This window comes from Podarcis filfolensis (assembly GCF_964270895.1).
Source record: "Podarcis filfolensis genome assembly, chromosome: 1".
Classification (NCBI taxonomy): Eukaryota; Metazoa; Chordata; class Lepidosauria; order Squamata; family Lacertidae; genus Podarcis; species Podarcis filfolensis.
The window spans coordinates 25,107,226-25,132,052 of NC_139604.1; the positions used below are offsets into that span (position 1 = coordinate 25,107,226).

At 43.6% G+C, this 24,827-nt stretch overlaps 2 protein-coding genes and 1 long non-coding RNA gene across 5 annotated transcripts in view; 1 reads left to right on the forward strand and 2 right to left on the reverse strand.

Annotated features, from left to right (window-relative positions):
* Nucleotides 1–10,695, forward strand: part of DNAJC10 (DnaJ heat shock protein family (Hsp40) member C10) — a 31,003-nt gene extending 20,308 nt beyond the window's left edge. For both annotated transcript variants that reach the window (XM_083628581.1, XM_083628582.1), the window contains exons 15-23: nt 176–292; nt 1,413–1,514; nt 2,472–2,627; nt 2,851–2,984; nt 4,417–4,470; nt 4,879–5,026; nt 5,641–5,760; nt 5,985–6,098; nt 7,555–10,695. In XM_083628581.1, coding sequence (XP_083484707.1) covers nt 176–292; nt 1,413–1,514; nt 2,472–2,627; nt 2,851–2,984; nt 4,417–4,470; nt 4,879–5,026; nt 5,641–5,760; nt 5,985–6,098; nt 7,555–7,566 — 957 coding nt within the window. In that variant the 3' untranslated portion in view covers nt 7,567–10,695. The remainder of the gene's footprint in view (nt 1–175; nt 293–1,412; nt 1,515–2,471; nt 2,628–2,850; nt 2,985–4,416; nt 4,471–4,878; nt 5,027–5,640; nt 5,761–5,984; nt 6,099–7,554) is intronic.
* LOC310743828 overlaps nt 1–24,827 on the reverse strand; it is a 603,392-nt gene that overhangs the window by 6,742 nt on the left and 571,823 nt on the right. The gene's annotated exons all lie outside the window — the stretch shown is intronic.
* Nucleotides 19,458–24,827, reverse strand: part of FRZB (frizzled related protein) — a 33,858-nt gene continuing 28,488 nt past the window's right edge. For both annotated transcript variants that reach the window (XM_083572513.1, XM_083572514.1), the window contains one exon: nt 19,458–21,356. In XM_083572513.1, coding sequence (XP_083428639.1) covers nt 21,246–21,356 — 111 coding nt within the window. In that variant the 3' untranslated portion in view covers nt 19,458–21,245. The remainder of the gene's footprint in view (nt 21,357–24,827) is intronic.

A 24,827-nucleotide genomic window follows, 5' to 3' on the forward strand; every position in this document is an offset into this window, starting at 1 on the left:
AACCTCTTTTGGTGCTTCCTTCTCTGGGGATGAAGAGGGAGATCCCAGGACACCCTTCTGGGAACCATAGGAAATGTTCTATCAGTGTCTAATATCTGAGAGTAAGAAATAATTTACTGTATTTGGTGAGAAATTTATATTTGGTGGTTGTTGTTTTTCCTCTCTCTCTCTTCAGTGGTGCCCCCCTTGTCGAGCTTTGCTGCCGGAACTGAGGAAAGCATCAAAGCAACTCTATGGTCAACTGAAATTTGGCACACTAGACTGTACAGTTCATGAAGGGATTTGCAACATGGTAAACTGCAAATTTAAATATTTCCCCCACATAAACATAGCTTTGTTCCAGTTTTGAAAAGTGATAGCCCAATTGTTTTGCAGTCAAAGTGATGAAAATTAATTGGACCGCAATTCATACAAAATCCCCACTGTGTGCGCCGGCTTATGGCACCTGTAAGTCACGCTAACTTTTTTTGTAAGCCTCTTTAACTCCTGCATACTTTTCAGCTCTCACAGACATGAAACTCCATGAACTTGGGAGTCTTGCAAATAAAAGTTCATAGAATAGGAAGAAGGCATGGAATTTGAGCTGACTTAGAAGACTGGCAAGACACTATTTAAAGAGACACAAAAAGAACTAGATTTTCAGACACCATTGTATGGAAAGCCTACCAGAAACCTGACTTATTTTTAAAGTAAAGGCCTGAGTTTTGAGATCTAAAAAGCTGAGAAGATTCCTTCCTTGCATGATATTATATTTCACCTCTTTATACCTATAAAAAAATGAGTGCAAGGCACTTTAGAAGAATTAAAAACTATAGGATGCTATCCAACTAAGTTTTGCTCGGATCAGAATAATTGAAATTAATGGGCCTAAAATTAGTCCTGCCTATTAATTTCAGTGGACCTACTCTGAGTATGACTAACATTAGATACAGCCCATTATCACTGTATTACAGGAAACAGAAATCTGTACAACTTTTAACTTAAAAACACTAGCCAACATCCCTCTCATTGTTATGCTGCACAGGCCTTCTCTATACCGCAGAGGTTTGTGGGGTTTTTTGCAATTATTGGAGTAACGGAGGTTTCCTTTGAAGGGCAGATCCACACAATACATTTAAAGCGCATTGAACACACATGGCTTCCATCAAAAAATCCTGTGAACTGTAGTTTGTTAAGGGAGCTGTGTATTGGAGCTATGGTTCTCAAAATTCTTTCCAGCGGGTGGGAAGTCATGAAAACCTGAAATGTGCCTTGGATGTGCTTTGTATGTGGGCTATGGATCTGCCCTCAGGTTTCAGCCCTGAGAACTTCACCTGCCCAGGTACTGAATGAAAAGGCAGAAATCAGTTGAGGCTTAAAAGGGGATCTCTCCCTATGATTTCTGAAGATGTTTTCATCTTGATCTTTCGCAGCACAACATTAGAGCTTACCCAACAACGGTGGTATTCAACCAGTCTCACACTCACGAATACGAGGGGCATCACTCTTCTGAGCAGATCCTGGAGTTTATTGAGGTAATTGTTGAATTTTGTGAATTTTCTGTTGCTTCACTAAAAGTTGTTGTTTGGTGTTTGAGTTCCTGAATGGAAGGTTGAAGGAAACCTACCATACTGACCATAGCGGATAGCTCGAAGAAGGTTTCAACCCTGTATGTGGTAGCTGTGAAAAAGAGAGCCAGTGTGGTGTAGTGGTTAAGAGCGGTAGACTCATAATCTGGTGAACCAGGTTCGCATCTCCACTCCTCCATATGCAGCTGCTGGCTGACCTTGGGCTAGTCATACTTCTCTGAAGTCTCTCAGCCCCACTCACCTCACAGAGTGTTTGTTGTGGGGGAGGAAGGGAAAGGAGAATGTTAGCCGCTTTGAGACTCCTTCGGGTTGTGATAAAGCGGGATATCAAATCCAAACTCCTCCTCTTCTTCTTCTTCAAATTACATGCTAGGGAACATCAGGAAAGGAATTGGAAAGAAAACATTGGAATACTGTGAAAAGTTCTGGCCGCCTCACTTCAGAAAGGATAGTGTAGAGTTGAAAAAGGTTCTTTCCAGAAGCTGGGTCACGTAACCTCAGTCAACTTGTTCATATCCCATGATTTTGTAAGCCATTCTTGGTATGTGATTTGTTTTCCCAGTGCTTGCCTTCAGCCAGGGGTGGGGAACCTTTTTTCCCCTGTCCAAGAGCTTTGGGGAGGGTACATGCCGGTGATGGACAGGGTCAAAAAGTAGTTGGAGCTGAAGCCAAAAGTGGAGTTCTTCATCAGCAGGTCGAACGCTGGGTTTCAACAATTTAAAATTCTCAACTCAGTTAAAACAGATGGCAGTTACAGAAATACGGCAATCGTGTGTGTGTGTGTGTGTGCGCGCGCGCGCGCGTACTATAAACAAATTGCAAATGACTTTACACAACTTGAGCTGTTCCTTCTATAAATTCTGAGAGCAGACGAAGTGAGCCTTCCTCCTTTCTGTGCCTTAGGATCTCATGAACCCGTCAGTAGTTTCTCTCACACCCGAGACCTTCAGTGAGTTGGTGAAGAAAAAGAAGGCTAACGAAATCTGGATGGTTGATTTCTATGCTCCGTGGTGTGGTCCTTGCCAAGCCTTAATGCCTGAATGGAAGAGGATGGCCAGGGTAAAACCAAGCAATCAGTTCTTTTCAGTGCCCAGTGTCAATCATGCTCATCTGATCACTAAATGCTTAGTTCCTTGTTCATTTTCATTTTGAGATATTGAGACACACATACCCCTAGCATGCATACCAATGATCAGTACAGGATGTTTATTTTAAAAGTGGAGGGGTCTTATATTTCACCAAGTTTTGCAGATTTAAATGAATAATTGTTTCTCTGTTTCAGTTGCTGAATGGACTGGTTTCAGTTGGTAGTGTGGACTGCCAAAAATATTTCTCCCTTTGTCATCAAGAAAACATTCAAGGTTATCCTGAAATAAGACTTTTCCCGCAAAAATCAGCGTCATCTTATCAGTACTAGTGAGTAATGCAAGTTGCTTAGATTTGTTCTTAAATACTTACTGAAAACCATGCGTATTATGTGACTTACTAGTGCTATAGATCTGATAATCAGACTAGACTAAATCAGGAGTTCCCTTGGTGCCACAATCTGACAATTAAATATCATTCTCCCCCCTCCCCTTTTTAAGGTTTAATCTATTAGAAAGTACAAGTTATAACCTAGAGAGGTGTGTTTTTTATTATCATAAGGTGTTCTTTACTTATTTATTTAAAATTGTCCTTTTACTCACCTGATTTTATATTTTTTTATTTATAGCCAGAATTGTTAGATTTTCAATTACATTTAATAATTTGCCATTACATTTTACCCGAGAGCGTTATCGATACAAATGTTAGATTTCTTCCAAAAGCATGTATGAATTAATATTGTCTTGCATTCCAGTTATTACAATAAGCAACAGAAGTATTGCCACCCTTTCTAGCTTGCCTGATGCTAAGGATACTTGTTCATCTGACCCGTAAAGCAATATCCCAATTCTTAGAACCCATTTTTTAACGTAGATGTTTCCAAGTATTTCCATTTCCACGCTATAATCATGTGTAGGCTACAGTTAAAAGATGGGTAACCATTTCTTGATCTCCTGGGGCAATTGCGTCTTCAGTTTACCCAAATAATATATGTGTTTAGGAGTATTTAGAACCACCACTTATTAACCGTAGTTCTCTATACAGTCATACCTTGGAAGTCAAACAGAAACTGTTCCGGAAGTCCGTTCGACTTCCAAAATGTTTAGAAACCAAAGTGTGGCTTCTGATTGGCTGCAGGAAGCTCCTACAGCCAATTGGAAGCCACGGAAGCCCCGTTGCATGTTCAGGTTCCAAAGAACGTTCGCAAACCGGAACAATCAATTCCGGGTTTGCGGCGTTCGGGAGCCAAAACGTCTGAATACCAAGGCGTTCGGGATCCAAGGTGCGACTGTATAGTCAATGGGCTCATTTGATAATTGATATCCTATTATCTTTATTTCTTCTAATATTGGTGTGTCACCCAGCAGGGTTTTGGGTGTTCCACCTGAGCAAGCATTTCACCTTGCCAGATAGTCTCCTCTCCTCTTCCTCCTCCGCCTATGCACTGTCCTGGGGGTTCCCCAGACGCCAGACCCAGAGTCTATTTGGGGGGGGGTGTTACGTGGGGTGGGAAATGGCATCGTGCAAGTGGAAGTCCTTGCGTGGGGCTTCCCCTGGCAGTTCCCATGAGATGAATCCTGCCCTGTGTGGGGAAAATCTGTTGGCTGAAATAGAGAATCCAGTGCCCAGCTAAATATCATGATCTTTGGGTGGGCACTGTGTGAACCCAGTGAACAGAAAGTGTGCTACAGAGGTGTTGCCTCTTTCTGCCCATTTTGATTTTTTTATTTATTTTTTGATTTTATGCTTCTGTTTTTAACAGTAGTTACAACGGCTGGAACAGAGATGCACATTCGCTGAGAAGATGGGCGCTAGGGTGAGTGCTTGCCTCAAAACATTATTCACAGCGTACTTTTTCCAGGGGGGTGGGACTGACTCACATAGAATAATCAATGGAGGGGGCTGTAGGGCCATGAAGGTGAGCCCCACCATCGCCATCCCCACCATCTATGCTGTTGTACTGACTGCCTCACTTTCCGATTGTGTTGAAGGCTGTATGCATGAAGCCCTCCCAAAAAATGCTCTTCAGACCTTTGCAGTCCTATTTTTGGACACCAGGGGAGAACCTATTCAATAGGTCTTCCTCCACTCAGGTGTTGATGCCAACAAGTGAATAGAAGGCACAAACAGGACCTTTCCTGGTGACAGGCCGCTAGTTTTGGGAGGAGTAGTTTGTGTGACTCTGCAATCCCAAGTTCCTTGTTTTCTTTTTCCCTTTTCAAAGGTATTTACCTCGGGTGTCTCTGGATCTGACACCTCAGAGCTTCACCGACAAAGTTTTGAACGGGAAAGAGCATTGGGTCGTCGACTTTTATGCTCCCTGGTGCGGCCCTTGCCAAAATTTTGCTCCGGAATTTGAGATCCTAGCTAAGGTAAACAGCCTGATCTCCCTGCAATGGCAAGTCACTGTCGGTTCAGTGCTCTCCTTTTCCTCCCAAGCTATTTTCGATGCATTGCAGCCATGGTGGCCCCTGCATACATGCCTAGGGTTGCCCTATTCCCCAAAGTGAAAATCTGGGCAAAGTTGTTGAGCTTTTTTCTTCCTCTTGGATTAGCATTTTCTGAATGATTCGCCAAAAATCTGCCCAGACACAAAATGGCTGCCTGATTCCTGGATGTATCTGGGAAAACTCGGTTGTATGCCAGCCCTACACATGCCCAGTGAGGCCTTCTGTGTCACCTGAAGGGTTTTCTCCCTCCACTGAAATTAAGCCTTGTGAGGAACATTCTACTGTAGCCCATAGAAGAAGTTGTGTGTGCTTGGTTGCGGCCTTTGGTGCCCGGGTCATTGTCTCCAGTTTGTGCACGGGTTCATGGGCCCCAAAACCTTGACAGCCCCTGCCTTGTGGATTTCACATCCACTTATTCAGAGCATCTCACTAGTAAAACTAGTTGCCAATTGTGGAAGCAGATGTCAGTGGGGACCTCCTTTTTTTTTTAGCAATAAGTTTTAACTCCTGTCTCCTCCTCCTCCTCAATTTTTAAGGCTGTTAAAGGGAAAGTGAAAGCTGGGAAAGTTGACTGCCAGGCTTACGCGCAGACGTGTCAATCTGCTGGCATCAGAGCCTATCCAACAGTGAAGTTTTATCCTTACCAAGGAGCAAAGGTAAAGGCACAGAAATCTCCATCGTGTGAGGCGGGGAGGGGTGTAGTTCTGTCATGGAGCACATGCTATGCACGCAAGAAGGGGTGTATTTGGGGAGTCATTTTGGACTCACAGCTGTCCATGGAGGTGCAGGTCAATTTTGTGTCCTGGGCGACTGTCTACCAGCTCGATCTGGTACACCGGCTGAGACCTTACCTCTGTGTTTGTTTTTGTTTCATTTTAAGAAAAATGCATTTGGGGAGCACATAGACAGCCATGATGCAAAAGCCATAGCCGAACTCCTGATGGAGAAAGTAGAGGATATTAAGAAAAAGAGGAAAAAATCTTCCAGAAACAAGGTAATTCCCCCCCCAACCCACAGTTGAATTTGACACAGATATTTTAATATCTTTCTCCTCTGGCTATTTGTGTTCGTGGGTTGCACCCAACAGTGGATTTGTTGCGATTGGATCTGATCATGCTACGCAGGGGCACCTGATTAAAAAAAAAAGTCTCCTACCCACTGTGACCCTCTGTGCCACCTCCCCAAAAGATGATCCTGAGAACTAAGGAGACTATCTGGAACAGTATGTGGGATATGGGATGAAGGGGGCAATAGGTTGGGAGGGGGAATCAGTGACTGTCAGTTGCCTCTGCCTTATCAGAATGAAAATACAAAGCTACTGTCAGAGACAACCCCTGAAATTCGGTGTGCAGCAGCTATACCACCCCTTCTCTTGCATTTGTGTTTGCTGGGACAGAAGCATTTCAAATGCTTCTAAGGATCCACTGCAATTGACAAGAGATGTTTTGATGCCAAATGACAATGTGCTGCGGTAGCCAAGTAGCTAAATTGCAATATCGGTACAGTCGTAACTCTGAAGTCAAACGGAATCCATTCCGGAAGTCCATTCAACTTCCAAAACATTTGGGTACCAAGGCGCAGCTTCCGATTGGCTCCAGGAAGCTCCTGCAGCCAATCGGAAGCCACAGAAGCCACAACGGATGTTCGAGTTCCAAAGAATGTTTGCAAACCGGAACACTCACTTCCGGGTTTGCAGTGTTCCGGAGCCAAAACGTTTGTCTCGCAAGGCGTTCGAATTCTGAGGTACGACTGTATTTGGTAGCTGACTCCTCCCTTCCATGGTTGGTAGTATAGTATCACCCGCAACATCTTGAGGAAAGGTGGAATCAATGTCATGGTATTGGATCCAAAGGAGTAAAATGAATTTGGAGATACCCGTACTGGTGGGTTCTTTTACTTTATGGGTGTACAGTGGTACCTCTTGTTACGGATTTAATTTGTTTTGAGGTGCCATGCGCACCCCAAAAAATCCGTAACTAAAAGCACCGCTTCTGCACACATGTGCGGCACGATAGAGCGCTTCTGCGCATGCACGAGCAGCGAAACCTGGACGTATACACTTCCGGGTTTGCCGCAGCCATAACCCGAAGATTCCATAACCTGGAGGTTACGCAACACGAGGTACCACTGTAAAAAGTTCAGACCTTCTTCAAGAAAATATATTAAATATCTTGCTTATCTGGCACTGCATGGCAGTGGAGGCAAATTATTCTAATATTCCGAAGACCATCCTTTATGACAGCTTCTCCCAAGCTGGTGCTGTCTAGATTTTGTTGGGCTATGACTCTCATCCTGCACAGCTGGTGGTCAGGGATGATAGGAATTGTAGTCCAAGACTCTTGGGTTGGCAAAAGCTGCTTCGCACAAACATAAAAGGAAGATTTCTTCGTGGTTTACTGCGTCATTTTTATCTATTTTCCTCCCTCTCTTTGCTCCTTCCCAACAATCAGGATGAACTCTGAGCCGCAGAATGAATTCAAACTGAAGCAGTGACAATGGAAGTATTAGATAATGCCTCCTTGAAGAGGGAAAAGGAGAACATCAGACTTTGTGGACACAGCTTTTATCTCCTCGAATGCTGCAAGAATGTTACGAAGCTTCCCAAGTGCTCATTTGGAACAGGGGAAGAGACGCTTGTTTCATGAGTGACATGTTCACTGGGAGCTTTTCTTTTCTGGTTTTGGATTTGAGACTTGATCAGTAGTGGAGGAACTGTAGGTTTCCCCCCTACCCCTTCTCCCATTCAATCCTCCCAACCTTTGTCTACAAAACAGTCTTTTCTTGCGCTGAAAAAGAACACTATAATTTCCACCTGTGGAACTGAAGGTATATAGACTACTCAGCAGCACAGAAGAAAAATTGTGGTCTGAAGAACTATTTTACTTCTGGTTATTGTAGTTAGTGAGCTTTATCCAGAATTCACTGGGTGTTAACATAGCCCACCTACATTCTAGAATGTTCCGCATTACGTCCCGGTTTCTAAGCCACTTTTGAAGAGCGCTCAAATGGTCGTGAGCAAGCACGATCGCTTCAGTGTTTGGCAGTCAAAGGATGGAATGGGCCGTGTCTGCGTTGGCTCCCCACTTGCGGTCCGCCAGTTGCGTGTGCTAAGCTGTCATGCGCATGTTTTGACTTTGGAAACACCCTGCAAATGCTCAGAAGAGCAATGCGCTGCTGTTTGTATTTTGTGAAGTACAGGTAACTGTAACCAGAAGGTGGCAGTGCTTGCACAAGATTGCTTGCTATGGACTGCAGCAGCTGAGAGCCGACCCAAGGAAGACTTTCTTCACTAGCCACCTTAGTGGGGTAGGAGAGCTGAAAATAACTCCAATATATGTCACACCTGGCAACCAATGCCCTTTGGTTTCAGATAGTACGTGGGCAGATGAGTCTCAAAAGCCCGAGACACAAATTTTCATGGCCCTCTAGCAGCTATGGCGGCTTATTTATGAGAATTGACGTACCACACTTTTCGGTGTTTAAGACTATGGGGTTTTTTAAATTAAAAAATAACGTTCAGAATTAGGGGTTGTCTTATACATGGGTAGTGCATTGTGGGGCAATGGGATTGGTTGCTGCCGTGAGTTGAAGATCGTTATTGGTGGCTGCTGCAAGGGCTGTTGTTGATTGGCTGTTGCTGTGGCAATTGGGCGGGTGATTTGCTGCTTTTTCCGGTAATTAAAAAAAGCTCAAAAACTCTGCCCCCCCCAAAAAAAGCTCAACAACTTTTGGCAATCCTCCCCCAATAAAGCTCAATAATTTTGGGGAATCTCTCCCCCCCCCCATTTTCTTAATTTTGAGTCCCCCAAAATAGGGGGCGTGTTATACACGGAAAAGTACGGTATTTAGCGTTAACTCTGGAAGTGTGCTCTTGATTCTGACCAAACTAAACTTCCTGATGTATATTTTGTTCTAATGGGCTTAGTTTGGACAGAATCAAATCTGCACTCCCAGAGTTGACGCTCAATACTTTACTTCTGGTAAATGAGCTTTTTTTTTCCCCTCCAGCTTTTCTACCCCACTACCTAAGTTGATTTCAGTCGGACTCACTTCCTAGTAAACATGATTGTAAAATGCAGGCGAACCTTCTCCCACATCCAAGCAGATAAGACGCTGAGTTGCACCATCGCGATTTTCCACAGAATTAAAAGTACAATTTTTATTTTTATTTGAGTCACAGGAAATGTTGTTTGATTTTAAAGCAGGGCACTTGAGTCACTGTTGGAGGCATAAACGTAAGGAGAAACTGCTGGATGCAGTCAGAGAGCCCAGCTGGTTTAGCATCCTCTTCTCACAGTGGCCAACCAGATGATGCTCCTGCAGTTTTGAGCAACCGGCTTCATCTCTTTGGATGCCAGCCTGCTCCCAGCCCTTTGAACAGAGTTGTAAAACGTAACTACTGGCTTTCTTCTTCTTTTTTCTTTTCTATTTTCAGTATTCCAAGTGCCTTCTGAACATTGTTCTGCTCAGTGATGAAAGCGCCAAAGCAAATTAAAGACTGGCAGAAGTTTTCACAGTGCATTTAATGACTGTGCCTGTGAAAAGTTTGCGCCATGAAAAACATGCTAGTCTTCTAAGTTTTCTCACTAGATTGTCCATATGAGGTTGGCGTGGGGGGGGGCCTTGAGGCAGTCACCTTAATAAGTAACAAATACATTGGAGTGGATCTAGAATTACCTTTCTGTTTGCAGAAAGGACAGAGAGCCATGCAGTTCCAGGGACTGTGCCAACCCTCCAGTGCAAACCAAGGATGGGCTAGGGCGAGATACGGCAGATTCTGGAAAAAATAAGGGAGCACTTCTGAGCAGACATTCGCTCCTATTTCATTGATTTCAATGGGTCTACTCCTGAGTATGCCTTCATTATATATCATCTCTAGGAGTCAACCTAATGTAACACACACACACGCCCACCAATGTTGGCGCTTGCCAATGTCTTATATTGTTTTTCTGTATTAGTAAAGGGTGAGTCTTTTCAGAACATGTGTACTCTGTATCCACGGGGCATCAGGACTCACCCTGTATCTGTACTGTACTGCCCCCAATTTTTATTGGAAAATCTCATGCTGGGAATTTGGAATAATAACCTTCCTCTCCCTAAAGACTGGGCATCTAGAATATTGTTTTGGGGTTTTTTTAAGGTGGATATTCTTTGCAACCGCTCACTTTTATGAGTGGCTACAGTTTTTTCCTGTGTGTTTATGTAAGAATTATTCTGCACCTGCGGAGAACAGGTTTTATTTTTCAGCAGAAAGACACTTCCATAAACCACAATTATTTGGTGAAGCCTGCATGTTCAAGTGCCCAGAGTAATTAGCTCAGCTATGAATACATTTCTGTTACTGAATCACCAGCTGTTTCCCCCCCCCCCTAAAGTTAAGAACATCAGAATTACAATTTAGTAACACAGGGAGTTACTAAACCTTCTGGTTCTTCCCGTTAGCAGATGCAAGAACACTGGAGTGGATAGGATCGGAACATAGTATTCCTTTTGAAAATATCACAGCTGTAGATGCTGCTGTGTCAGTTTCAACTGCAGTCTAATTACGTCTTGAACTTTTATACTACGGTAATAAATGGTTTCATCCAGTACATTGTCCTCCTCTTCAGCTTTCATGTTGTGGTTCTGGGTTCAAGACCTTTAAATTCCGTTTTCCGAACCTCTAAACAAACTGTAAACAAGCAACTAGCATCCAAAAAAAAAGCAAACCAATGTTAAATGATGTCTACATTAGATTTCCATTCAATATTTTCTTTTTAGTTTCCCTAGCTGAAGAGACAAGTCACTTTCAAATGGAGCAGTCGTCTCTTGGGAACTGGACCAGAACTATATTCGTTTATAATAGCTCCTATAGTCAACATGGGAATGTGCAAGAAGGAGAAATAATAATAAATGCTGTACTGTTATGCTCAGCCAACTTCTCCAGATAAGATAACAATTATCTCGGTTGGGTTTCCTTCAAAAGGTGGTTACTGCAGGACTTTGGCATTTTGTCATATTTGAGTCTATTTACAAGCATATGGGTTAAGCATGGGGGGGGGTGCAGATTAAACACACCAGCAAACCTGAATGCCATTGCTCCCATATCACAGAGAGAGAGAATCATAAGTTATCCAGATCCAAAACAGATCCCTGTGGCAGCGGAAACATGAAAATAAACACAAATATTCTGCTAAGGAAGCAGAAGCAAAATGTTCTTTAAAAAGAACTGACTGAGGTGTTTGATCCTTCCTCTAGAGTTAAGATAACCAACCAAAACATTGCAATTGCTGTTGTCTTAGAAGCTCGTTTCAAGGCAAAGACTGTGCAGAAATCCAGGAATGAATGCAATCCTCTCCAACAGGCTTCCCAGCCAAAGAAATCCAAGGCTTCCTTCTGTGCAAGGACAAATGCTCTCCAAAGCCAAACTCCTGGGGCAGATGTTCTAGTCAGATGTGCTGCTGAAGTCAGGCATCTGATGCATTTCCAACAAAAACAGGTACAGGAGGACAGTTTTTATTACATTTGTTCATCACGTTTTGCCTTGGTTGCAACAATGCAGTGCAAAGGCTGGTTTTGAAATGGTTTGCCAGCATCATGTGGACCACTGAAGCTTTAAATAGCACAGTTGTGTTGACTTTCTTCACCAAATAATTCTATTCTAAGTTGTGTTGACCTTCTTCACCAAAATCAGGTTTTAATTCCTTATTTAAAACCCTTTAGTCACCCGCAATTAATGAAATTAGTATGCCAGCATAACTTGCTAGTGCAAATAAAACTAGGGTGTCCTACCTTACAGAAGGGTTGTCTGGTCAAAGTCCGGTGAGTTAGGGGCCTTGGTGTTAATACCTGAGCAGGCACACAGGTCTCCTCCCTTTCTTCTCCACTAGGGTAAGATGTACTTTTGTTTCCAGAACAATAATCTTTTCTAAATGGACATCTATACATGTAAATTAGGATATGCAAATTTCATGCAAATCTTTGTCCTATTTCTTGGCGATGTATCTGTGGTCACCCGAATTAGAAAGCTCATCTTGTGATACTTTGAGGGCATAGAAGTCAGGCTTTTTGAATCCTGGCTTGTAAGTGCACCAACACTTTGAAGGAGAAAGACGCAGCATGGACAGAAATTGCTATATCACTGTATGTGACATAGGCTGGCTCAAAGGTTTTCATTTGCTGCCCTGGGTCAGGTGTGTTAAAACCCTCCTTTTGCTACATAAGCATTCACCAAACCACATGGCGCATTAACGGAGCAAGACGACTGTGAGACTCCCCCCCCCCCCCATTTTGAATGTGTTACAAATTGTGTTTTTTTTACTTCTTGCCGTTATGACTGCACCTACAGTGCATAGCCAACCTTTCGGGACCGGCAAAGATATTTGAAATTTTAAGGAAGCGCCGTGAGCACCGTCTCAAAATGGCTGCTTCAGGGTGTGGTGTAACACAAAATGGCTGCCACATCTCGAAAAGCAGAATATGAGGCAGGGCGACAAGGCTGTGTGGGCATGCCCCCTCTATCAATTGTCCCACCAAGGTGAGGGGGAAGCATAAAAGGTAAATGTACCCCTGCCCATAGAGGCCAGTTGTGTCCGACTCTAGGGTTGTGTGCCCATCTCACTTAAGAGGCCGGGGGCCAGCGCTGCCGGAGACACTTCCGGGTCACATGGCCAGTGTGACAAAGCTGCTCTGGCGAGCCAGCACCAGCGCAGCACACGGAAACGCCGTTTACCTTCCCGCTATAAAGCGGTACCTATTTATCTACTTGCACTTAGGGGTGCTTTCGAACTGCTAGGTGGGCAGGAGCTGGGACCGAAAGACGGGATCTCACCCTGCCGCAGGGATTCGAACCACCGACCATGCGATCGGCAAGTCCTAGGCACTGAGGTTTTACCCACAGCGCCACTTATGGCAAATAAGGTTGCCATATTTCAAAAAGTTAAAACCAGGACTTGCCTAATATCCAGCACCACCTTTCAGCAGTCCTAGGGAAGCACCAACATCAGCCACTGCCAAGCTTGGTTATGGAGAACTGTTTGCCCCTCTCCTCTGTTTAAAGCAGAGGGAAGGGTAGGTTTCCAGTCCTGGCACCAAATAAATGTGAGCATGTTCAGTGTAGAAGAGACTGAGCTCTGAGATATGGAAAAGTGATCATGCATTTACTATATTGGCTATGTCTGCATATCACAGTAAGCTACAAACCACAGTTTGCTGTGTAAGATCTGTGCGTACCTGCATTCAAGGGCACTGACCTGCCCCCCATACTGCAGGGGCACATCACATGATGCATCACATTAGATGTCTTGTTATGCGTCCCACCCCCATGTGTCTCTTGTGTGCTGGACTGGGATGTGCGGGCGTCCCACTGCCATGATGCCGGTGCTCATGCACCAGGTGGGGAATGGGGACATCAGGCTGGGAGGAGAAGGCGGAGTGGAGCCACAGGATTTTGGGGGAACCCAGCCCCTTTCTTGAAAAAGTTTGGGGGGCTGAAGACCCCTCAGCCCCCACCACTTGGCACACCTGCCTTCATTGCCCCTCCCAACAGAGGCAACACAATTCTTGCCTTAGCATTACACCTGAAGCAGAGATCATGGCTTTTTCCACTTCAAACCCCCACACATACAATCTGTAGCCAAGGTTTGTCCTTAGTTTACTAACCATGGTTGATTTGCTAAGCAAGTGTTCTGATGGGTTTCCTGCATGGAAACAACTAAAGTTTAATTACCATGACAGACCAGCTGGGAAGACGGATGCCATCCGGGACATATAAATTGAATAAATAATCATTATTATCTAGTTTTCCCATTTGGAAGGAAGTCTTCAGGATAAGCAAGGCCCGTGGTTTCTTTGATCTGATGGAAATGTGTCTCCATAACACAGAGAACCCACATTTTGTACAACCAGGGATTGCATAATGAGATTTCTATATTTTTATCTTTGCAAGCTCTATTATTGCTGCTGTGACAGGGAATAATAAATCCTTATATCTGGAGAGCAATACACACACACACACACACACACACACACACACACACACACAGACACACACACACACAGTATATCTAAAAGACAGACAAGCCCTTGCCATCTACGGATGTAATCTTCAAGCATTTACTACGTACAGAATAGCTTTCCTGAAGTTCCATAGAAGCTCATGGCACGGCTCCAGAGTGAGTCATTTGCAGATATCGAAAACATTTGCAGATAGGTATAGCTGGAAGCTAAACAGGGCTACGAGGATAAACCTCTTTGCTGTATAGAATAAAAAAGAGATTACATAAGAGTCAACCAATTCCTGAAGGCTTATTAAAATACAACATTTGGCATTTAGCATGACACAGCACTGAGGAAATGTTTGCAATTTAGACAAATTCTTACTTTTTACAGACCTGAGATTAGAGACTCTTAAATTGTACTCCAAGCATAACAGAAAGCTCTGAGCACACTGAACTTCATCAGTACGGACCTACCATTATAATGTAAACTGATATCGTCAGTGCTGTTGCAGTCAGTAAATTCTGCTCCTGCCACTTTAGATAAATTTTACCCAAATTAACATGATTTCTATGTGGTTTTAACTTACCTTTGGGAGGCCTCATAATTAGTCTCAGCTGGTAGCACTTAATGGCAGGCAACCTGAACTCCAGCAGCTGCTTTGCTTGTTCAGCCTTGGACAAGAACCTTAATTAGCAGCGAGGTTTTAGGTGCAGTTTTCCGCTGCTGACCGTTTCCCCCTTGCTCTCCTCTTGAATGTTTTTGGGCTTTGAGACTGCAGTTCCCGTTGTGATCCAGAGGAAGAGACTTGGGTACCAGAGCACAGTACATTTTCATAAGGCAATAGCTAAGTCATACTTAGAGTAGACCTACTGAAATCAGTGAGTCTCTTAGCAATAGCTAAGTCATACTTAGAGTAGACCTACTGAAATCAGTGAGTCTCTTAGCAATAGCTAAGCTATACTAAGAGTAGACCTACTGAAATCAGTAAGTCTCTTCTGAATATGGTTATTGATGGGAGTAACCCATTAGCTTTGTAAAGTTAAACAGATCCTGTGGTTCCAAGAAACTTAGAGGTAATAGGACTTGGAAGGGGCTAGGTGCAATTTTAGTAACAAATTTGGCATATAACAACATTTAGTATTTACTGCAGAGCAAGTGTGACATAATGGTTGGAGGACCAGCCACAGACTGTAGAGACCCCAGTTCAAATCCTTGATTGGACCACGACAGTCACTGAGTGTCAGGGATTGGGTTCAAGAGGGCGAGATGGAGGAGGAGGAATGGTGGAGATCACCCACACACTTCTCCTGGCGCTGCAGGAGAAGAGGGAGACAGCCTTGATTGACAGCAGGGCTTCGGGAGGGTTGAGGAAAGTCACAGCTCAGAGAGCTCTCTCAGAGAGAGAGATGAACAGAAAAGTTGAGAAGTGTTAGAAGAAAGGGGGGAGAACTGTGGTTGGGCAGCCACATGACATGTTGTCACTGGAAAGTATTTCTGATCCCCCTTCTCCCAGAATGTGACGTTTGTTAAGAATTCAGGAATGAAGGACTCAAAGACATTTGACCAGGAGTGGCCACGGTAAGGGAAGATGCTGTTGCTAGGGAGGCAGGAGGAGCCCAGATTGGAGCAACGCCATTGTTAAGGCTTGTTGCGTTCTTTTGTCTCTCGCTTATTAGGATTGAATAAAACTCATTAAAAAGGACTCTACCTTGTTTTCTCTGCTTTTGCTGCAGCCAGAGCAGGATAAGCTTTCCCGAAGCCTTGACAGCCTTGACACTGGGTGACCTTAAACCACCCCCCCCTCTTGTTCTCTTTTTCACCTCAGGTCATTGGGATGATACAATGGGATGGGTTCTATCCATCCACGTATGCCAACCTGAGGACCTCGGAGGACAGGTGGGATATTATAAAGTGAGGAAAACATTTGTATAGTGCTTTTTTGAATGGTCAAAGTCTTTTCGCATCCAATAGTTTAGAGCTGGATATAGCAGCACTGACCAATGCTTTATGTTGCCTCACATTATGAACAAATATACCAGTCAAAAGAAATGCACACTTTTTGCTGCCTTCCTTGACCTATCAGCAGCTTTCGACTCAATTAACCACAACAGATTGTGGGAGAAACTCTCAAATGCCAATATAGACGATTATTATTAATTCGGGAAGTATATCGTGGCACTGAAGCAAGAGTTAGAGCGGGTGCGAGAGGATGCCTGTTGGAAGCGTTCAAGACATCAAAAGGTGTGAAACAAGGCTGCATACTAGCCCCTACACTTTTTGACATAAATAGTCATCCAGATGATAGATTACAAAACCCCATCATCCCTGGTCATTGGGGCTGATAAGAGCTGGTGTCCAACAACTTCTGAAGAGACACAAGTTCCCCATTTCATGGCATAAATTAGCTATATAGGCATAAAGGCCTATATAGGAGCAGCCCCAGCCATGTCATCATTCCCTTATCCATTTCCCTTTTTACAGGCTTGCAGAAATGGCAGCCTAACTTATGCCTGCCCAAGCCAACAATAGGAACATTGTTTTAAAAATAGACGGCTCTCTAAACGTTTAAGGCATGCTCCAAACATAGTTAAAATCCAGATGCTGTGGCTTGATGAGAGTGGTATGTATAAACTTTCAATCTTGGAGTAATCCTCATTATTAGGAGTCATTTCCCGCCCTGATCATGGGGTTCCAAAAGTGCAACTTGAAGGCATTTGGGACTAATTGGCTGCTTCACGATAGAGACTGTTTCCACCAGGCATTTCAAAGGATATATCCCTGAATTACAAAAAAAAATGGGGGGGGACAAAAAACACTAGCAGACTGCAGGAAAGAGTCCAATCTCCTTGGGATCGGGGTTTTCGCTTGCTGGAAAACAAAGAGCACTACAATGAAGAGATCTGCATTTGGAACAACATAAAAATCTCCCTGTGAAATGAAAACAGCCATCTTGTGCTAAACTGAAAAAAAGTGAGAATTCTGTATGAGGAAGGGAAGACCATGGCCAAAGTCATTATGCTGTGTGTGGGAAACCTCCAGCCTTCCAGATGTTGCTGAACTTGTTGTTGTTGTTTAGTCGTTTAGTCGTGTCCAACTCTTCGTGACCCCATGGACCAGAGCACTCCAGGCACTCCTGTCTTCCACTGCCTTCCGCAGTTTAGTCAAACTCATGCTGGTAGCTTTGAGAACACTGTCCAACCATCTCGTCCTCTGTCGTCCCCTTCTCCTTGTGCCCTCCATCTTTCCCAAGATCAGGGTCTTTTCCAGGGAGTCTTCTCTTCTCATGAGGTGGCCAAAGTATTGGAGTCTCAGCTTCACAATCTGTCCTTCCAGTGAGCACTCAGGGCTGATTTCCTTAAGAATGCAACATCTGTAGTCTCCGCGTTTTTCCTTTATAAAGCCCAGTGCCCAGAATCTGTTTGGCACACTGCTTTGTGAGGAGGTGGCTACAGCTCCCAAGATTCTTTCAAGGGTGGAGAATGGCTTTTAAAAGTATGGTGTATGCACAACCTTTGAAACATATGCTGCTGTTCCCACTCACCCAAGCACAGGAGGTCTGAATACAAATGGGTGGTCTAGGCATATGGGACTCCGAGATGGGCAAGCTGCAGGGCAGTCTCTCTGGATGTTGCAAACCCAATAATAAGGCCATGATTTGGGATGTCAACCGTAAAGGGCTTAGTCCTCGTGCTATTTTACCCGAAGGGATAGACGGTAATAGGAATTTATCGTTTATGCAAAAGCAGCATCCTGCTCGTTATCCGCAGAGACTCTCGTTGCATATTTGCTCCCTGAAGTAATCGTAACCAGATGTGGGGAAAGGTTGTGGTTTTAATCAGGCATCTTCTGTGTCCCCCTGGACCCAATCACACCCATGTCTCTGTGTCTGTGCTATATGACAAAATATCACTGTTTCCACAGTTCACTGACGTATGGTCCAAGTTGGCTGTCACATGCATTTTTATCAGCTGATTTCAGCCCATCTGCATTTGTCGTAACATTTTTTTTTTTTCCAGCCACACGAGTTTTAAGATATATCGGGGGCTGGGGGTGTCCACATATGAACAATGTGCTCCCAGACCTGTTTTATAGAGAAAAGGAACCCATGTCTGAAAGAAGCCCTGAACTGAAAGCCATAGAATAGGACAGTAGCATATGTTCTGAAAAATCCTCAGCGAGTCTTCTCAGTATTGAGGCCTGCATGAGCCTTGCTAGGTGGAGACATCACCTGATCCGGCAGGTGTATTATGTGCAAGCTCCATGTTAGAGGCAATGTGCCACGGAGTATCAGCAGCCCTCGAGGAACCATCATTTGGGTTCCATGATGGGAGAAAATTGGGTTAGACATGTAAGGCAATAAATCTTCTTGTCCGGGACACCTAACTTATTACTCTTTCAAAGTCTGATGGGAAAGCAGCTGTGGTTCTCAACCTGTGTGTCCCCAGATGTTGTTGAACTACAACTGCTATCACCCCTAGCTAGCAAGGCCAGAGCTCAGGGATGATGGGAGTTGTAGTCCAACATCTGGGGACCCACAGGTTGAGAACCACTGCTCTATAGAGTGCCATTATCCACTGTCCTCCTTCATCAGCTGTGGTGTGATGGTCCCCAGAAGGGTTTGGCAGCAAGTAAAAGACAGATAACAGGACTAGAGAAGAAGAGTTTCCTCTCCTCTCATTTCTGTTTCAGTAGCATCCCAAAGATGCTTGAACATGCTCATTCTCCCCCACCCACCACCACCTGAAGAGCCCTAACCGAGTTGGGTCTGTTCTGAATGGCTAGATCTTGGATGTGGCCTTTCCAGGGTCTATCGCCTGCTGTTATTCCACTGGCAAATAATGAGTCCTGGCAAGCGAAACGAATTATGAAGACTTTGTGGACATGTTCCAGCCAGGCGTAAACATTCAAGGAGAGCACAAAGCAATGCTGGTGAGGGGCGTGGCCCATGAGAAGTGGGTGTGGCCTCAGAAGAGTCTCGAGGGGCAGAGAGGCCTGTGATGCCACAAGGCTCCTTGGGGTTGGCTTGTTTCTTGCTGCAACAAAGCAGCACAACTAGCGTAGCTAGCTGGGGGGTGGGACACACTGGGTGCTTGGCGGGCTGTTAGGCAGCACTGTGACTGCTGGGCATTGTGGGGTGGGCTTTCAAGCAGCAGGGAAGCTGGAGGTCAGCGCTGGGCATGTTGGTCATTGCAGGAGGTGGAGCCACTGCCCACCTCTCAAAAAGCCAGCTACAGAATTTTGGCAGCTCCTCTAAATAAAGCTCAACTTTGGTCCGCACCAGGCATCGGTGGGGGTTCCTATGCCACTTCAAGTACGCTTCAGGAAATTCATTTCCAGCAGAAGGCACCGTCGCTATTAGTGAGAAGGCTGACAGTTTGTAACATAAATGTTTTTATTTTCTGCTAAAATATTTGTTTTGTTTTAGTTCAGTATTCTACTGATATTTCTGTACTTTAATATAAAAATAATAATAATAATAATAGGAAGAGGCAGAATTACTTTTTCCCCAGCTATTGGCACCATTACGGAAAGCTTAAAGGATGCGACGATCGGAACTGAAATATGTCAAAAAGCTATTAAAATGTATGTTTCCTGCAAGTGGGTAGGGAACGAAAGTCAGGATAAAGTCTCTGTTCACTGAGAAACGTGGCATGGTGCTTGGCCGTAATTTTCATAGCAGCAGCCGTTATTCAGTTATGCATCTCCAGTGCTGACCATCGAACGCTGCTGTTGAATGGAGCCACTGAAACACAATCAGAACTACAATGTGGAATTGACACAGTGCAGGTTTCTGCCCAAAAGGAGGCCTGGTGAAGATAGTCTACTCCTGTGGCTTCACAACAAAAGAAGGGGCAGGGGGAGCAAGCTTAACATAACTTCTGGCAAGACTTCACAATTCTATAAACCTTTCCCACAAGGATTAAGACATTCAGAAACGAGTCCTCTGTGCGGCATTTGTCATGGTTAACGTTTTAAAGCTAGACTTAATGTGAGTGGTTTATTGAAGAGGAATCGACATTTATCAGGCCTACTCCAATAGGTACGGGTAGCTCTTGGTATAATCTCTTTGTATAATCCTTCTTTTCCATACTGCCAACAAGGGTTTTAACAGGCTGAGGGGGTGGGAGGGTGAACTCTTAATGGGTAAGAGAACCTCCCCCTTGCTCAGATTAATTACATTGTTATGCCATGTTTGGTCCAACGTTCTTTTGCCCACTTGGCTAAACTTGCAAATCATCTTGTCTTCCCTTTTGAAATTTTGACTGTTAACCCTCACAGTTCCCAAGTCATGTATACATTTGGCCCTTTTGTTTTTCAAACCCAGGAAATTTCAGGATCTGCGTGTCTGTGTGACTGTGACCCAGTTCAGATGATTTCGCCGACTCCCAAATATAGGTGCCGAGCGCAGTAGGGGAACTAAAATGCACCCTACGGCCCAGATCTCAGTGGCACAAAGGACTGAATCACACAGTTTCTCCCCAGCCTGGAATGATATACACTTGGGGCCTGCACATGCTGAAATTCAGATGCATAAGCCCTATGTAAATAATTTGCAGCAAGCTGGGGCATCTCACCAGTGTGCCTGGTGAGAGGGCATATAAGGCACAATCTCACTCCTTTACTGCACTACAGAGAAGGTAGTCTGACCCAACCCTGTGTCACTGTTTCCATTCCAGACCTCTGCGGTGACCTACCCTTGGTTTACGCATAGAAGACAATGCATGAACGCATCAAGTCCCTCTGCTGAAAAGAATGGGGCAACTTGAATATTGCATGGGTTCAGAGCACATAAACAGATTCAGTTGACTATGGACAAACGGTGGCTCTGGCACCTGCTAACCGTGTCACATTTGCCTTTTTTTTCAAAAAAGAAAAAAAACACCACTCTCATAGAAATGGTCCACAGATATTTGTGAGGATAATATATCAAAAAATAAAATAAAAAATTCTGCGTGTCTATAATCCTACAAATACAAGGGGCCAGAAAACACAAGAAGAAGATAAAACTAATCTGGACTACAACATGATCTCATAGTAAACAATAGAATACAACGTGCAATAGTGCAATTTCTTCTTTGCTGCTCCAACAAGGCAAGTCTTTTAATTTATAGAAGTCCATGGACTGTTATTATTTTTTTCCTGACACGTGACATTTTTGCATCTAGTTGTGCCTTTGCCGCGGGTTGGTGCTTCTGCTGGATTTTTGAGCAGAATCGCTTTGTCCAGGTTCGTTTCTGCCCTTCCCAGGATGGCGGAGTTTCTGATCCCAGCGCTGAAAAATAATAACAAACAAACATCTATTTTAAAAACATCGCTACAAAGCTCATGGAGGAGGTCCTGATGCAGGTTTCGCCTCCTTCTAAGAGTTTGCTCGAGCTTGACCCCTCCCTCTTTTTCAATAAACTCTGTTTTATTGCTGTATCCTTTACAATGGCGTATCATTCCTATTAATATTTTGATCTCCAAGGAAACATACATGCCTATTTTTAGAAATGTTGGCCGCCTCCATGTATTGCTATGTCAGCATTTACGTCAATACTAGTTCTACCAAATAATGTCCGACTTTCCCTTTAAAATCAAAATTCTATAGTAAAACAAAAGAGGAATAATTCCTTGCCAAAACAACTGTAGCTGCATTTGCCCTCTCCTCTCAAAAAAATATGTGCTGCTTCTCATCTTTTGAATAAAAACAATTCAGACTATGCTTAAATGCTAACAAAAAACCTTTTATATCTCTGTGTGAAGGTGAACTGCTTTCATATTTCATTTTTTATTAAAAGGGACATCTCAGTGAGAATATGTCTATCTAGTGTCTCTCCTCCATTTCTTGTTAGAATTCCTACTCTCGAGTAGGACAAGCTCCTGACATTTCTGGTCTAGCACATGAAGTTCTGGATCCACATTGTAAAAGTGGAAGAGCAGCCCTGTGGGTTCTTAGTACTGAAACAACTGTTTTAAAAACTGCGAATAGATCTCACCTATACTTTTGCTTATATAAACATAATAAGAGTGTATATTTTTATAGTTGCAGATGGGTGGGCGTCACATTCATCTTTTGCTGAAAATCTGCCCAGAATGATTCTCCACCAAGCAATTGGTTACGGTAATTAGCGACCATCACATAATGTTCTGGGTTTGCACATAACACTAAACCATAAGTTATTAAGCTATGCTTTGTTAAACTGGCTTAGTATGTTTCACTATGCTTTATTTGCTACCAAGAAGCCACAATCTGAAATCATGATTTGTTGTTGACTTTATAAACCTCGGTTTACTTCAACTATGGCTTGGTGTTCTGGGTGAACATAGCACCCTTCCTTAATCATTGTTGAAAACCTCACCTCAGATGCTCTCCACAACTGCAAAGGAATGAGGCAAGAGCCCCTGAAAAACAAAACAAACTGGGGAGAAATGAGCCAGGGTTTGCCTTGTGTTGCAGTTTCTGGGACAAATCATGCACTGAGAACTGTGCCTTGTTATACTGAGTGGGTGAGGAAACACCATGAAGATATTTATCACCATGGTGAGTGTAATGTTTTGTTGGAATCTTAGTTTGGAAAAAGTTTGTGCTAAAACTGCCCCTGGATTTTTTTATAGTATAAACATCCTTTGAGGTGGGATACTGTCAGGCTGAAAGGGCAGTTGTTTGAGTTACAGTGGTACCTCAGGTTAAATACTTAATTTGTTCCGGAGGTCTGTACTTAACCTGAAACTGTTATTAACCTGAAGCACCACTTTAGCTAATGGGGCCTCCTGCTGCTGCTGCGCCGCCGGAGCACGATTTCTGTTCTCATCCTGAAGCAAAGTTCTTAACCTGAAGCACTATTTCTGGGTTAGCGGAGTCTTTAACCTGAAGCGTATGTAACCTGAGGTACCACTGTATTTGAAATATGTGTCCATTACCTATTCAGTATAAGGTGGCTTACATAATAAAAACAGCAATGTATTCAAGAGATAACCATAAAATTAGCAACAAAATAATTTAAATGCAGCTGCAGTCAAATGCACCATAAAACATGCCAAAGTGACAATATTATAGATATGTAATAGATATAGATATTATAGATATTATAGATAGATAGATATACATTCAGCCTTTTGTTTTATTTTCACTCTAAATTGGAACTCATCTTCACTTGGTTTGGCCATGCTCTCCATGGCCTCCAGATGTGAGTGGACTCCAGCTTCCATCAGCCCCTAGCTAGCACAGGGATAGAGGAGCTGGAGTCCGTTCCCGCCTCTGATGTAATGCAAAACAACAGCAACAGCTGCAGTTTTAATTAACTGCATCAAGTTGGTTCCCACTATTTTGAACCAAAGGTGGCTTCTAATAATTGAAGAGGATGACAGTTTGAGATGCAAAAACAGAGGCAGTATTTTGTACTGTATGCTTCAGTCTGCATCTGACGAAGAAGAAGCAACAAAATGTGCAGTGAAGACCACGCACCTTATCACAATCTGACCCAATACAAGACGAGTCATAATAAAAATGTAACTTTAAAATAAACAACTTATATCAATTAAAGTAGTATTTAAAAAAAGACCCAATCCATTAGAATACAATAAAATTAAATATCAGCAAATAATGATGAAATAGAAATTCACTCTTAACAATTACAATGCATAATTACTAAACTATAATCTAAATAAATAAATAAATGTCTGTCATTAGGGTGCTACAAGGCTCCTTGTTCTTTTCGATGCAACAGCCTAACACAACGACACCTTTGAGTATTACCTCTTTGTTTGGCTAACTACTGTGTTTAAACCCCAAACCCTGCTCCAAATCTATTTCAGGGGTAGGGGGTGGTGGAAGAGGTAGCAATTCAGTTTTCGTTATATGCACCAGCCTATTTAAACCACAGCAAGTGGTCCAGCTCGGACTGAGGTCGTTGCATGATTTGTACACACAAGAATGTTTGTAAGATTAGCCCCAGGGGTGTTATTAGAAACACAAGAAAACAAGAAATAGGATACATCTATATGAACGAACGGTGCATAGACACACGATTCTTAAACATTGCCCTCTCCCCCTCCAGCATGCTTTTAATCAAGCAATCCCAGGCCACCTTAGCGATCGTATTAACTGTGCAAATGAACTGGCCAACACCAACGTGATGACTCAGCCAGAAAAGGGCCTTTAGTTTTATTTATTTAAAAAAAAAATGAAGCCTAAGTGAAGCCACCTGTGGAACCATTTGAGAAAAAAGAGCAGAGAAAGCCGTCAAGTGATGTGAGTGCAACAGCCGGGCAAGACAGCGACCATAGTATGAGGGACAAACCACAACTTGTGGCTTCTAGGGCTGGGGGCCAAGACTATATGTTTTGACCCATCTCATGTTCACACTTGCCCTTCCAGTAACTGTCACTGTGGGTTTCTCTTCATGCATTTTCTGTCTTCCTGGATTCCTTCAAATTTTAATCTCTCCCCCCATATATATATATATATATATATATATATATATATATTCTATCCTTCACCATGAGCTTGTTTTCTCCTGCTCTGGAAGGCAGGACCCAAACCAATGGATTCAAGTTACAAGAAAGGAGATTCAGACTAAACATTCGGAAAATCTTTCTGCCCAGTATACCTGAAGGAGTGTCTCCACCCCCATCGTTCAGCCCAGACACTGAGCTCCAGTTCCGAGGGCCTTCTGGCAATTCCCTCACTGTGAGAAATGAGGTTACAGGGAACCAGGCAGAGGGTCTTCTCGGTAGTGGCGCCCGCCCTGTGGAACGCTGT